The sequence below is a fragment of the Schistocerca cancellata genome, chromosome 7 (assembly GCF_023864275.1).
Source record: "Schistocerca cancellata isolate TAMUIC-IGC-003103 chromosome 7, iqSchCanc2.1, whole genome shotgun sequence".
Lineage (NCBI taxonomy): Eukaryota > Metazoa > Arthropoda > Insecta > Orthoptera > Acrididae > Schistocerca > Schistocerca cancellata.
The window spans coordinates 331098925-331114889 of record NC_064632.1 but is presented as its reverse complement, the minus strand read 5'-3'; the positions used below and the strand labels follow the sequence as shown (position 1 = coordinate 331114889).

General features: G+C 42.4%; 1 protein-coding gene across 1 annotated transcript in view; it reads left to right on the top strand.

The window, feature by feature from the left end:
* LOC126092259 (sodium-coupled monocarboxylate transporter 1-like) overlaps positions 1 to 15965 on the top strand; it is a 196587-nt gene that overhangs the window by 29314 nt on the left and 151308 nt on the right. The window contains exons 4-5 of the mRNA XM_049907769.1: positions 8934 to 8999; positions 12061 to 12112. Coding sequence (XP_049763726.1) covers positions 8934 to 8999; positions 12061 to 12112 — 118 coding nt within the window. The remainder of the gene's footprint in view (positions 1 to 8933; positions 9000 to 12060; positions 12113 to 15965) is intronic.

Genomic DNA, 15965 nt, shown 5'->3' with positions numbered 1-15965 from the left:
AGTGCGAAGGCTTAAAATTCGTATACGCTGTGATGTTGTAAGATATCTATGTTACTCAACAGATAGCCCAGTTTACGGTTTATGCTGTATGGTCCATCGTCCCAGTTACAAGTTGCCTTACAACGGCCAGGGGCAACAAAAATTAGATTTCCAGTATTTCCCATAGTTATTGACCGAATTTAAAAATTTTAAAAGCTGTCATTGTCTTCTCATTAAGACGTATAATCTTACGTTATACGTTTAACACGTATAAGTCTTGAGGCATCATAACTCACTGTGCGAAAATATCCCGATAACATTCTTTCAGTATTTGTGAGTGTGAGCACGTAGCGACTTCCAACACACTTGAAACATTATTTCAAATCCATAGTATCCTGTTCTCGTAGATACTCACTGCAAAATCACGAAATGAAAAAAGTTTATTACTTACTAGAATTTCGCTGTTCTTGCAGTAAAACTTTAACATTAGGTGTGACGTCTAAATTTGCTACTTCTTTGCTACTAACTCTGTTCGTTACATACTTTGCAGAAAATACCCACATATGCTCCTGAATGTACCTGCGGAATTATATCTTTGTGCGACCCGCAGATCAGGAGGTACGAACGTCATAAGCATTGAGATGCGTGAAAAACTAGCTTCTGCTTAAAATGAAGTACGAATTACGCAGACTATATTCATCCAGTAACTGATAGTGAGAACACTTAGCAACTTCCAACGATCTTTATACAAAATATCACCACGCCCGGGTTCCCGGGTTCGATTCCCGGCGGGGTCAGGGATTTTCTCTGCCTCGTGATGGCTGGGTGTTGTGTGCTGTCCTTAGGTTAGTTAGGTTTAAGTAGTTCTAAGTTCTAGGGGACTGATGACCATAGATGTTAAGTCCCATAGTGCTCAGAGACATTTGAACCACAAAATATCAACCCTTTTTTGAACTTCTACTCCTTTACATGCTTAATGTAAAATATTTAACAAATTCACTCATTTGTAAAGTAGTCGGACATGTGACGCTGTTTTATATACGGAAGTTCGATTCTTTAAGGGAAGAAAGGGTTTACTGGTTGTTTAATAAAGGAAATATTAATTATCAGCCTTTTCCCCATTGCATCGGTCGCGCATGCGTTTGACACGTACAAGGCGTGTGAGAAAAGCAATGAGACTGACAACTCGCGAATATACGTTCTGGGTGTTCACAAATTTTTAGATTCAGATAAATCTGAGAGTGTGAAATTAAGAGCATCTGCTATATAACAATTATGCTTATCAACAAGTTCATAGAAGTACAGCCACTGCCAATAATAGCAACAAAGCGATAATAATAGTAATAATAATAAGAGGCATAACTTATCTGACAAAACAAAGAATTGTATTTGCTGAATTTTATTGTTTTGTACATAATTAGGTACAGTTTCAGGCCATAATGACATAATGTGTAAGCTTTCGCAGCTGTACATTTCGCATTTTTGTGTAAGCTGGAGTTTTCTGCTCTCTCATTTTTTCAGACAAATGTACAACATCCCTAACAGATGTATTTGTTCGCGAAATTACTTCTGGGCTGATATCAGTTATTCTTACGTTTTACCCACACAACAACTTGTCCTAACTGTATATTTCCCTGTTAAATGTTCGCTTGTAGTCACGCTTATTTGACTTCGTCACTCTCTCAATCACTGGATCTGTTCTCGGAGGACCCAGTTCTTTTGCGCCTAAGTTTTCCTGGTAATTTACTTTTTTGTTCTGAGAATGAGATTTTCACTCTACAGCGGAGTGTGCGCTGATATGAAAGTTCCTGGCAGATTAAAGCTGTGTGCTGGGGCGAGACTCGAACTCGGGACCTTTGCCTTTCGTGGGAAAGTGCTCTACCCGCTGAGCCACTCAAGCACGACTCATGACTCACGACCCATATTCACAGCTTAACTTTTCTGTTACCATTTAAAATAGATTTAACATAGTTCATATTTACACTGCACGAAGGCCGATCCCACACAGTAAACAACGAACTCCAAACACAAAGTGTCGTTTGTGGAAATCATTAAACTCAAGTAGTAATGTCTACCAAAACTTGGTCACTTGACTAGAATACAGATATCCATAAGGATCTAAAGCACGCTGCCGTCGATCCCACATACAAGTGAATATCAGAGGAACCAGTGATATAAATTTTCCTGAATTTTCATATATACAGTGTGGGCCCAGAGTAAATACAAACCTGGCTCACTATAAGATCAACGATTTCGGAAGCATGAAAAAATGATACAGTCCCACAATCGACAGTGATATGCTTTAGGCCCTTATGATGTTCAACACCTCAGATAGATTACTGTATGATAAAATTTCACTTAGAAACCCACAAAATAGCTTTACTGTCAGTTCAACTTTAACATATATTGATGTCTGATCTAATTTTGCTACAGTACGTAGTGAGCGAATTAGCATATCTTAGGGGTGTGCTATCACCTAGCAGGATTTATGCCGAACGAATGGGAATAAAAGCCTGCTGCAGTGTGCTACCACCTGGCGACACTGATGTAAACTTCTAGTTGAGTGGCAAGAAAAAAAATTGTAAATTTATGGTAAGATCTTATGGGACCAAACTGCTTAGGTCATCGGTCCCTAAGCTTACACAATACTTAATCTAACTTAAACTAACTTATGCTATGGACAACACTCACACCCATGCCCGAAGGATGACTCGAGCCTTTGACGGGGGGAACCGCGCGGTGAGTGGCAAGGAATAGCTGTGCACATCGTGAGCAGTGCAAGTTGTTTATCAAATCCGTATCTATTTGGCCTGTGAGGCAATTAAGTCACGCGAGTTGCGCACGCGGAAAAGCTCCTTAAAACGTGCACAAGTGAAGGTGTGCTCGCGAACCTGAGACCAAGTTTCACGGAGCCTAGGGGAGTTGTGTCGAGGTAAATTTAAGTTCCGTATCTTTCAGATTACACCATCTATGTTAGTTTAAAAGCGTTCAAAGAAAAATAACCAATAAATCGGCAAGGTGTCAAAAGTTAGGGTGTTCACGTGCTCTTTTGCTCATACACAGGAGCTGCCACTGCTGACAACACTGCGAGCGATTTGGCAACACTGTGTTGTTCTACTCTTGTAGGCCGGTGTGTTCGTCCCTTACAGATGCTCAGTCCGAGTTTTGGCTTCATACAGTTATTATGTGATGTCTAAGAACACCATCAGTGATTTTATATTTTTGTTGTGTGTTACGAAAATGGTGTGTAACGAAAATGAAACAGTGGAATTTAGAGGAACGTCATGTCATTAAGTTTTGTGTTTAACTTGGGGGAATCCGCGAGTGTGACCCTTGTAAAGTTGAAACACGTCTATAGGAAACGTTCCTTATGAATAGCACAAGTTTTTCGCTGGCACAGATCATTTTTTGTAGATTGAGAACACATTGAAAATGAATGTCACTCAGGGTGATCTTCGACATCAAAAACCGACGAAGACGAATGTGTGTGTGCTCTTGTGAGATCAGTCCGATGTTTAACAATAATGATGATGATGATGAGGTCCCATACTCCGAGAAGCGTTGGGGACGATGCGGCAGACCTGCACCGCCGTACTAGGCAAGGTCCTACTGGAGGTGGTTTGTCATTGCCTCCCCCCGACCGTAATGGGGATGATGATGATGATGAAGACAACACACAACACGCAGTCATCTCGAGGCAGGAAAAATCCTTGACCTCGCCGGGAATCAAACCCGGGACCCCTTGTGCAGGAAGGGAGAACGCTACCACAAGACCACGAGCTGCGGATACTAACAATAAGGATGATGGGAGACCAGTTAAATGTAAACTCTTTCACTGTACATCAAATTTTGACCGTAGTTTACCTCATGCGAGTGGTTAAGTCCTCCATCATGATAGTGCACCATGTCACATGGTCACTTCCATCACGGAATTTTTGACCTCGAAAGATATTCCTGTTGTTTCAAAGCCCCTACTGTTCACCTGATCTGGGTACTTATGACTTTTTCCTTTCCCCAAAATAGGAAAACATCTTAGAAGGACGTAATTTTGGAACTATGGACAACATTCGAAAGAATGTATCCGACATGTTAAAGGGCCTTCCTGTTGAAGGCTTTTAGGGCTGCTTCCAAGGCTGGGAAGAACATGACTCCGTCGGACGACCCTCGTATTACACACATCTGCACCCCCTACTCCCCTGTCTGTTTGTCCATCTCATCCTCCTTCATCCTCTGTACATATCCCTATCCCACTCTCTGTGTCATCTTCTTCAGCCTGCCGGCCGGAGTGGCCGAGCGGTTCTAGGCGCTACAGTCTGGAATCGCGCGACCGCTACGGTCGCAGGTTCGAATCCTGCCTCGGGCATGGATGTGTGTGATGTTCTTAGGTTAGTTAGGTTTAAGTAGTTCTAAGTTCTAGGGGACTAATGACCTCAGAAGTTAAGTCCCATAGTGCTCAGAGCCATTTGAACCACTTTTTTCTTCAGCCTGTCTCTGTCCACCTCATCCTCCCACTTTTATCTGTCCATATCTTCCTGTATCTATCTCAGTCTGCCACCACTGATGCCTATGAGTATACGTAGCCCATGAGAAACAGGTTAACAAAAGCAAGATGTTGGTATAGGATCTCACATCGGAATGTCAGGCAGTGGGATTGAACATTAAACATTCCACGACAAAATTTATGCCTAATAAATGAACCAGAGTAAGAAATGTACAACTCATAAAGCAGATTGCTGGACACTCTCAGAGCATACGTCTATCTTGGCCAGCTTGTAAATATGACAGGAGACAGAAGACTGAAAATCTTTCAACAGATCAAGCATTTCGAAGACATTCAACTACACTACTGGCCATTAAAATTGCTACACCACGAAGATAACGTGCTACAGACGCGAAGTTTAACCGACATGAAGAAGATGCTGTGATATGCAAACGATTAGCTTTTCAGAGCATTCACACAAGGTTGGTGCCGGTGGCGACACCTACAACGTGCTGACATGTGGAAAGTTTCCACCGATTACTAATACACAAACAGCAGATAACCGGCGTTGCCTGGTGACACGTTGTTGTGATGCCTCGTGTAAGGAGGATAAATGCGTGCCATCACGTTTCCGACTATGATAAAGGTCGGATTGTAGCCTATTGCGATTGCGGTTTATCGTATCGCGACATTGCTGCTCACGTTGTTCGAGATCCAATGACTGTTAGCAGAATATGGAATCGGTGGGTTCAGGAGGGTAATACGGAACGCCGTGATCGATCCCAACGTCCTCGTATCATTAGCAGTCGAGATGACAGGCATCTTATCCGCATGGCTGTAACGGATCGTGCAGCCACGTCTCGATTCCTGAGTCAACAGATGGGGACGTTTGCAAGACAACAACCACCTGCACGAACAGTTCGACGACGTTTGCAGCAGAATGGACTATCACCTCGGAGACCATGGCTGCGGTTATCGTTGACGCTGCATCACAGACAGGAGCGCCTGCGATGGTGTACACAACGACGAACCTGGGTGCACGAATGGCAAAACGTCATTTTTTCGGATGAATCCAGGTTCTGTTTATAGCATCATGATGGTCGCATTCGTGTTTGGCGACATCGCGGTGAACCATCACCACCTAAAGAGAAGGCCGCGGCGCGCTCTTGTGACGTCACGCAAAGCGGGCCAGGGTTGGATTGGCGCTGCGCTTAAAGAATCGAGACGCACGGCCTGCAAATCTTTGTCAAACGGTTTTACAGAACCTATTCCGTAAAAAATAATTAATTTCTGAAATACTTTTAGCTTTATATGGCAGCTTCATGATGAAGTGCCAATCATTTCGATAATGGTCATAACTATTGTGGTTTTCACAGATGAGTATCAAATTTGACAACGTTGCCATCAAAAATAGAGGTCGCTATGAATTTGTGTTTGATGCATATTACACATTATATTGCTGAGTATGAAATACAGATGAGGTTTTAAAATTTTCGTAAAACTTTGGATCAATATCTGCTTCCAATCTCGAAAAAATTGAGCATCTGCAGCAACTTCACTTCCGATCGCAACGCGCGGGAATGAAATATTCATAACGCCTGTCATATCTCGTAAACCGCTGGAGATAAGGAAACGAGATCTTTGCAAATGATACCACGCACAGAGGAGAGTACTTTGCCGAATGGTTAAAATAAGTAACTTTATCAATCGCGATATAGCAGAAACTATAGTTTATAATTCTTTTTTACTGGTAATGTAATTGCATAAGACTTATCAATAGCCAGTGAAAACATACGAGTGCGGGATGTAAATAATATTGCGATATACATGGTAAAACAAGGTACATTTGTGAAAAATGCACTGTGATAAAGTACATTCTTTCTGGACCAGACAACTATTATTTACACTCACTTGAAAAATTCTGCACTAATACAGTGTATAATATTAAATTCCTCTGCCTTTAGTATCCTAAATAAATATTGTGTAGCTGTTTATAGAGCTCCCTCAGGAAAGCTGAGTACATTCCCCAAGCAAACAATCACTTTTAACTCACCTCACAAAAACAATTATGCGTTGTTATTGTAATGTAAATTTTCTTTCCTGTAAAAATATAGGCAGATTTTGAGCATAAGTCAACAGTGAAAATCTACAAACCTTCAGCAGACATTTGCAGCAGTTGGAATGAGACAATGTGTCAAGCTAAAAACGTCAATAATAAATTTAACTTATTTCTAGATTAATTTGTTCCATTGTTTGACACATCGAAAAATAACACATATGCTTCATACAGAGAGATCGCTTTTTAAACATGAAAACAGCAGTTTCAACATTCGTTAGCACTCATGCTAACTAATGCGAGAGTGAAAAACAACACCCACTCGCAAATAGAGGATAAAACGTATCGGTAATGCGTAACAAAATACGAACTGCAGGGAAATTTAAACACGAATAAAAAGTAACACGAGCCACAAATTTATATTTCGTTTTCAAAATCAAAATAAAGCCACTTGATAACGAATACTAGGCCTACTTACTGCGAACTTTTGCTCACAATTTTAGTCTAATGTATCCAAAATGGAAGATATTCCACCAGAAAAAATAACAATTGTACTAGGTATATTGTTTTTACATACCTTCGTGAGCTCAGTGGGTTGGAAATTGTCCCGTTGAATCGCTGAAAGACATTTCCAACGCAGATTCGCATCTTTCGGAAAGGTAAACAACATTACTTTCGGTCGAGTTCCGTAATTCCCACGACACCTTGGCACACAGCACTTGTAAACCATGTTCACAGTAGCTTCACTACAGGCAAACACTGTAATCGCTAGTTTTAAGCACGAATATAGCACTCGATCCACCAAACGTGTAGATAAACAAACGCTTCGAAACGCAACATGGTGGCCCGCTTGGAGTGACGTCACGACCTGCTATGAATTTCGCGCCGCGGCCTTGTCTCTAGGTGGTGGTGGGTGAACGCACATTGGAAGCGTTTATTCGTCACCGCCATACTGGCGTATCACTCGGCATGATGGTATGGGGTGCCATTGGTTATACGTCGCAGTCACCTCTTGATCGCATTGACCGCGCTTTGAACAGAGGACGCTACATTTCAGATGTGTTACGACCCGTGGCTCTACCCCTCATTCGATACCTGCGAAACCCTACATTTCAAGCAGGACAATGCACGACCGCATGTTGGAGGTCCTGTACGGGCCTTTCTGGATACAGAAAATGTTCGACTGCTGCCCTGGCCAGCACATTCTCCACATCTCTCACCAATTGAAAACGTCTGGTCAATGGTGGCTGAGCAACTGGCTCGTCACAATACGCCAGTCACTACTCCTGATGAACTGTGGTATCGTGTTGAAGCTGTATGGGCAGCTGTACCTGTACATTCCATCCAAGATCTGTTTGACTCAGTGCCCAGGCGTATCAAGGCCGTTATTACGGCCAGAGGTGGTTGTTCTGGGTACTGATTTCTCAGGATCTATGGACCCAAATTGGAAAATGTAATCACATGTCAGTTCTAGTATAATATATTTGTCCAATGAATACCGGTTTATCATCCGCATTTCTTCTTGGTGCAGCAATTTTAATGGCCAGTAGTGTAGATTCAGGTCAAACATGGCATTGAAACTGTAAAAATACGTTTTGATCAGTGAGTCCCCCCCCCCCCCCCCCCTATTCTGACTTATCATTTTGAGACTAGGAAATTTCCATGAATACACAGTCGGAAACTGCACAGTGAGGCATCGAAAGGTCTATGATGGGATTTTGAAGAAAAGAGAGTGGAAGATATGATATGAATCACCGATGTTGAGGACATTCTGACGAAAACACCCACTATGAATTGGCGATGGGCCGGCCATATTGCCAAAAGTAATGAAGACCGACGGACAAAAGGCAGTTTGGAATGGTGTCCAAGAGAGTCAGGCCCCGAGGAAGACTGCCAGACCGATGGGACAAAGACCTGAGCAAGGTTGCTGGAGTCAGATGGTTGAATATCACCCAAGACCGTTCCTTGTGGCAAAAAATTTGCAGACATACCCGAGCTCAGAACTTGTATAGGCCACATCATTTAATGATGGATGCTGATGCTTCTGCTGCTGCTGCTGATGTCGTTGCTGATAAGTGACATACGCCGTGTTTTGTTTATTTAATGGAAAAAAATATCGTTGGTATATAGATTGTGCCAAATTTCCTTATGAAACGAATCACCAGTGTGCTTCATCGCATACCAAGAGTACAGTATGTCTTCAAATTGCGGGAAATGGGGGATAGCTACTGAAACGAATCGTTACATGCTTCTTACTATTGCATTTGCCTAACTGATACACAGCGTTGAATAGCTGCATGATTTTGACCTACTCAGTATTACACCATACTAACGTTGTTCTGTCAGAATATTACTCAAATATTGTTAGAATTTTCGAGATTCATCAGTTCCTTTATAATTTAAGTTTTTCTTTTCCAGTACTTGGATATGAGATTTGGTAAAAGCGTCAGAATCCTGGGGTCCTTCTTCTTCATCATTAATATGGTGAGTGATGAATTAATCTTCATTCCCTCTTAGATTTCAGTCTATGAATGTATGTTTATGTCATTGATTAAAATACTGGATAAAGTGTCTCAAAGCTTATGTAGTAGAGAGCGCTGTCTTTGTATCAGATCAATCAGCTGAAATATTGCGTTGTTGCATAAGTTTGTAGCAATTGCGTTTGAATGCGCAAGAATTTGCTGCCAGGACATTGTTTAGTGTTTATCACCTATATATTTTTGTCTGTATATTTGTGCTATTTTTGTTATTTGTGAGCATCAGAATACTCTAAACAGACGAGGAATGACAGTTGAGATGACCTGAAACATTTATAACGTCTGCGAAGACAGCACTAATGGAAGAAGCACGGCAGGAAAAATATTCATTATTCGTAAGAAACAGACTTGGTACTCAGTACTTTGTGTAATGGTGGTCAGCTCCGTTCAAGTTAACAACTGGGTTAACCGTCGTATGCCAAGGGCTGGTTAAAATATTAACTGCACGCTGATTGTAGTCCAAGAATCATACTGATGGCAAGGAGTGGACCAGTTACGTCAACATAAAAGTAAAAGGAATCGTCGAGTACAAAAACAGTATTCAACAGGTTCCGTCAAAAGGACAGCGGCTGATTCACTGCCCTGTATTGTCCAACCCGACAACGGAAAGCCGCAGCTGTGGATAACTGGTTGTGAAGAAAACTCGGAATTCTGATGCAGTCAAACCCGTCTTGTAATTTTCTCAGTCGTTAGAAGTTTCTTTGATTTTGAATTTTGGAGATTAAATTTGTCTTACGAGAAAAAAGTATATTTGTTCTAAGTCGTACCATCACAATATAGTCCACATTTTCTCCTAGATATCGGAGATTCCTAAATTTATGAGCAAGACTGTATTTTCTTTTAAACTCCAGGGAACAGTTTTAATTCTGGTGATCACACACAATGGGGCAAAGTAGTTGTTAGAAAATTTTTGTCTGCTAAGATATAATACCGAGTGATAGATGCTTGTTATCATACTTATGATATAGCAGACAACCTGAAATTTAATTCAGAAGGTTTTCAAAGTTTTTGTATGACCTTCTGACAGATGGTTTATGGGACTTCGGTCGTTCACTTACGTAATAAAATAAAACACCTGCCGCCGTCCTTTCCACGTTATTTATTATACAGCAACCAGTTTCGGTGACTCAATACCCCATCTTCACGCCTTCACTGACGCTGAGGGAGTGTAATCAATCAGTTGGTAGTTGATGGTTGCAGACACAACATCGCTGTTACAGCATTCTACTAAAACCAATTCATAAATGTTAGCCACTGATGGGATCATGTATGCGATAGGAGTTCACTCCATCAGCGTCACCGGCCAGAGTGGCCGAGCGGTTCTAGACGCTTCAGTCTGTAACTGCGCGACCGCTACGGTCGCAGGTTCGAATGCTGCCTCGGGCATGGATGTGTGTGATGTCCTTAGGTTAGTTAGGTTTCAGTAGTTCTAAGTTCTAGAGGACTGATGACCTCGGAAATTAAGTCCCATAGTGCTCAGAGCCATTTGAACCATATTTGAACGATCAGCGTCAGTTAAGTCATGAAGATGGTGGATTGAGTCACCGAAAGTGGACGCTATATAATAAACAACATCGAAAGGACGGCTGAAGGTGTTTCAGTTTATCTCGGTTTTCAAAGTGGTTTCCTTCTGTAGCAATGAGTATGTAGGGCCTTGAAATGAATTCCGTGATGATTTTTTGAAGAACATTTTACACGGCAAAAATATCTCTGGAAATTGCGGTAAAAACAACCTGCGGTTTTGGAGTTGCCTCTTTCAAGAGTCGGTCCTTCAAATAACTCCGTAAGAAATAATCACGTGCGTTACGACCAAGGACTATAAGGGGGCTATTCCACGCCGCGTCCAGTGATTACTAAGGTGTTCAGGACAACGATCACATCTCACAGCCTCCTGAAAAGAATCGAAGACGTCCCTAATACGGTGTGCACGTGCTCCATCCTGCATGAACCAGTAGTTTCGGAGCATTCAGCATCGTCTTGCAGCCTGTGCATATTCATGTTCCTGTATCTGTCTGTATTTGTCTGCTGTGACAGGTTCGTCACTAAAAATGGCCCAGTAATGCACTATGCACTGACTACGCACTGAACAATGGCTTTCTTTCATGAGATGAATCAGCAGGCTAAACACTCTCAGTAGCCCAGTGGAACCAGTTCTGTTTTTTGACATACTCATGTAGGTGGAAGTGTGCCTCAGCAGTTATCCAGATCTGATCCGTATCGACTGTTCTGTTTTAAATGCCCTCAATCATCTCATTAAAAAAAAAACAAAAAAAAAAAAACGCCGGTCCACATCCCTCTCCTTGAAAGGCCGATAACGTTGAATTTTGTGAGGGAGAAAGGCTATGTTTGTCCTCCATTGTTCTCTGGAGACACCGTTGTGACATCCTGAGTTGCTCCGCTGCTTGTCTTGGTGATGTAGGGGGCTCTTCATCGAATAAGGTTCGATGTCGTTCCACATTCTCCAGGGTTACCCTTTTTACAATAATGTAGGGACCCAGCCTTCTCAAAACAATGTTAAAAAAACACCGAATACATTACAGAAAATTTGTGTCAGAGGATGCTTAAACTTTATCATCACAATTTGATTGCACTTCTGTACTGCAATGTCACCAGGAAATGGTCTTCCCAGATGGTGCTGTTCTTGGACCAAATGCTATTGAATGCGCATCTCATCATAATTGTAAGTCCAGAATTTGCGTGAAATGCCCTTACGATCAACAAACAATGTTCCACTGTCTGTTAGTAGTTCCATTCTGAAATGTGAACTAACACAGAGCTACAATATAAGAATATCACGAGAAGAATCGTTTACGGCATACAATTAAATCACAGTAGACAGACCCTTTCTAACACCTATTGTGTACCACCATGTAGTTGAACGGATACAAAGCATCAAGAGATAACGTATTTGACATTTCCAATTTCATATTTTGCTGTTACGTCTTCTTTAGTTCTTAAGTCCAATTTGTGGAGGCTAACGCTAAGCAGAATTATTGTGATTGTTGCAGGTCACCTGGATCCCTATCGTCATTTACCTGCCCGCAATAGCGTTAAACCAAGGTAATGTCAGACGCTAATATCATGTTTGCTTTTTTGTGGTACTAGGAGACTAAAATATCGTTGCTGTAATGTCTTAAAATACATTACGCATGTAACCTAAAAGTGAACAGCTTTGCACAGTGGTTTATATTACATAACTCTCCACAAAAGCACAAGATAGAGTGTTGAGTGAAGATCGCTAGATAAGTAGCTGATAACATTCTTTTTTGACTTAGATTGTATCTTTCTACGTCTTGTCTCACGTGTTTCAACAAAAAAAGATTGACTGTGACACTTATTCCAATAACAGCTAGTTTATCTTCGGCAAAGTCGTTAATACTTAAAAGAGTATATTATGACGCATTAAGTCTAGAGTAATAGTTCACTAAAATAAATAAAACTATAAGAAAGAATGTGCTAGCTATTCTTGTACATCAAACTTTTTACATCCAGAAGGCTTCAAGACAATTTTTCAGTTAAACAGCGAATCTCTAGGCACTTCTGCAATTACGACCACGTTCCTCCATAAGCTTCCGAATATTTCGGGGAATTCGCCATTTGACAGAACTAATTGTAAATTAGTACATCCACTGGCCGGCCGCGGTGGTCTAGCGGTTCTAGGCGCGCAGTCCGGAACCGCGCGACTGCTACGGTCGCAGGTTCGAATCCTGCCTCGGGCATGGATGTGTGTGATGTCCTTAGGTTAGTTAGGTTTAAGTAGTTCTAAGTTCTAGGGGACTGATGACCACAGATGTTTAGTCCCATAGTGCTCAGAGCCATTTGAACCATTTTGAGTAAATACACTGGAGAGACGAATTTCTCCTCTTTTGAACTAGTACCCACAATTCTGGCGCCTCGAACCAAAAAATAATTAATCTTAGCTCAGCAGCGCACACGTTCATCCCGATTAAACACTGTACCCCCGTCCGCGGCTCGTGGTCTTGCGGTAGCGTTCCCGCCTCCTGCGCACGGGGTCCCGGGTCCGATTCCCGGAGGGATCAGGGATTTTCTCTGCCTCGAGATGACTGGGTGTTGTGTGTCTTTCATCATAATTTCATTCTCATTCACTCGCAAGTCGCCGTAGTGGCGTTAAAGAACTTGTGGAGCGGCGGCCGAACCGCCCCTCGAGGGTTCTTCCGGCCACCAATCCCATACGCTCGTTAACTGTACCACTGCTTTGATCTTCTGGGCCCCTGAGCACAGTAGGAACCATATTCACTGCGATCGAAACGGAACCTATTTTCTGTTTAACACAGCATTCCCTCATCAGTTACTATTGATGGCCTTCAGTACGTGCGTAGTATAACACATTTCTTAATAAACCGATCAGTCCCCTACTATGTATGCAACGTAGCGCGACTCCGATGCGCTTGTATAAGCACTGACATACAGGCACGGGATCAGTGTGGCATTCGGGTCCTTTCGACATGTGTGTGTTAAACGCTGAAATCTGAACTACGGCTATGTTATTACTAAATGCGTCCAAATAGGACCGACGTGCTGTTATTCTTTTCTTAGCTGCCAAGCTACAAACACTGATAGACATCCACAGGAGAATGAAAAATGTGTATGAGGCAGCTCGTCTATTGAAAACCACCTTTGTGTAATGGTGCGCCAAGTTCTGTGCTGGTCGGGATTCAGCTCAGTATGTCTCCCAGAAGTTATGCCAGCTGAAATGGGGCCCACTTGAGCACCCATCCTTTAGTCTGATCTCTCCCTATGTGGTTATAGCACCTTCGGTCTCTTGAAAAAGGCCGTGAACTATAGGTGGTTCCTGTCGGACGAGGATGTGCAGCAGGGCAATGTATTACAAAAGTGGTATCTTAGATGTGATGCGTTGCCGGGATGATCGCCTCAAGGGTCATTGTGTGGCAGGCCGATTCTGGATTGTGCGGCCTTCGTACGTAAAATTTTTGATCGCCCACTTATATTTTGTCGCAGTTCGTACTTAATGAAAAAAAGATTATACGCTAGATACTAATTACATTAGTGAAAAACGAATACTTGTACAGATGTGACATAGAAACACAGCTTCTGTAGGGGGCAGTATGGGAGGACAGTAACGATCATGGCCCGAACTGCAACGCCGTCAATCCAATGTTCCTTTTTTTTTCTTTTCAATTTGATAGCTCCCGGTCAATGCTCATTCAGCTATCTCAATAGTATGTCAATTACGACGAAGCTAAAGTATTGACAACACTTTTATTTTTCGTAAGTATTTGAAGTTGACTGTTAATATCATTGGATCTTGTATTCTGTTCTTAAGTTACAATGCGTTTTACTTCTATTTTGCCGTTTGTACAGTACCTTGAGGATTGTTAACGACCGAAACCGGTCGTAATACACTGACGTGTAAGTGGGCTGCTTCTGTATTGGCAGCGCTGTGTAGCACTTTGGATTGGATCTCTGACTGGGCTTTCTTTGTAAGAGACTCTGTGGCTGATTGGACTCGTTGGAAGTTAATCGCCAGTAGTGTTGGGCAGTTGGATGTTAGTCGCCAGCAGTTATGGAAGTACTGTTGGATGTGAGAAGTTAGCATTGATGGAGGGTAGAGGTCTGAAGTTTTAGCGTAGGTTAGCGATCTGTACATGTTCGACTTGGAGACTGAATATTATTCATGATTATATACCTTTGTACTAGATGTCAATGACGATTTATATTCGTGTCTGAACTCGATGTCACATTATTAAGGTAAAAAAAAATACATTATTTGGTTTGCAACAAAATGTTTCCTTTGCTAACCATATGACTATTAGTAGTTAGTGGCTTTAGTAGTTTCAATCCTTTATTTAGCTGGCAGTATTGACGCTCGCCGTATTGCAGTAGTTCGCGTAACGAAGATTTTTGTGAGGTAAGTGCTTGCTTTGCGCTAGGTTATTGTGGATCTCAGTCATTCAGCAATTTAAGTACAGACACACACATTTAAAGAAAGAAGTTCTAGATGTGACAAAAGTCGTGGGCAACCTCCTAATATCGTGTCGGACCTCGTTTTGCCCGGCGCACTGCAGCAGCTCGACGTGGCGTGGACTAAACAAGTTGTTGGAAGTTCCCTGCAGAAATAATGAGCCATGCTGCCTCTATAGCCGTCCACATTTGCGAAGGTGTTACCGCTGTGGGATGTTGCGCATGAACTGACCTCTCGATTAGATTACGTGAATACATGGTTTCGCGGCGATATGTACCGATGAAATTCTCTATAAGTAACCGAACATAATCATATCCTGTCAATGATCGGTTCACCTGGACCAGAAGACTCGGTCCAATCCATATAAACGTAGCCCACACCATTATGAAGCCACCACCAGGTTGCACAGTGCCTCGTTGACAACTTGAGGGCATGGCTTCGGGTGATCTGCGCCACACCCGGACAAACTGAAATCGGGACTCATCTGACCAGGTCACGGTTTTCCAGTCGTCTAGAGTGCAAACGATACGGTCATGTTCCCAGGAGAAAAGCTGCAGGCGATGTCGCGCTGTTAGCAATGGCACTCGCATCGGTCATCTGCTGCCATAGCCCACTGACACTAAATTTCGCCGCACTGTCCTAACGGATACGTTTGTCGTACGTACCACATTGATTTCACGCTGGGTTGCTTGTCTGTTAACACTGACAACTGTACACAAACGCCACTGCTCTCGGTCGTTAAGTGAAGGCCATCGGTCACTGCATTGCCCTTGGTGGAAGGTAATGCCTGAAATTTGGTATTTTCGGCCTATTCTAGACACTGTGGATCTCGGAATACTGAATTCCCTAACGATTTCCAAAATGGAATGTCTTACGTGTCTAGTTCCAACTACCATTCCGCGTTCAGAGTCTGTTAATTACCGTCGTGCGGTAATAATCACGTCGGAAACATTTGGACATGAATGACCT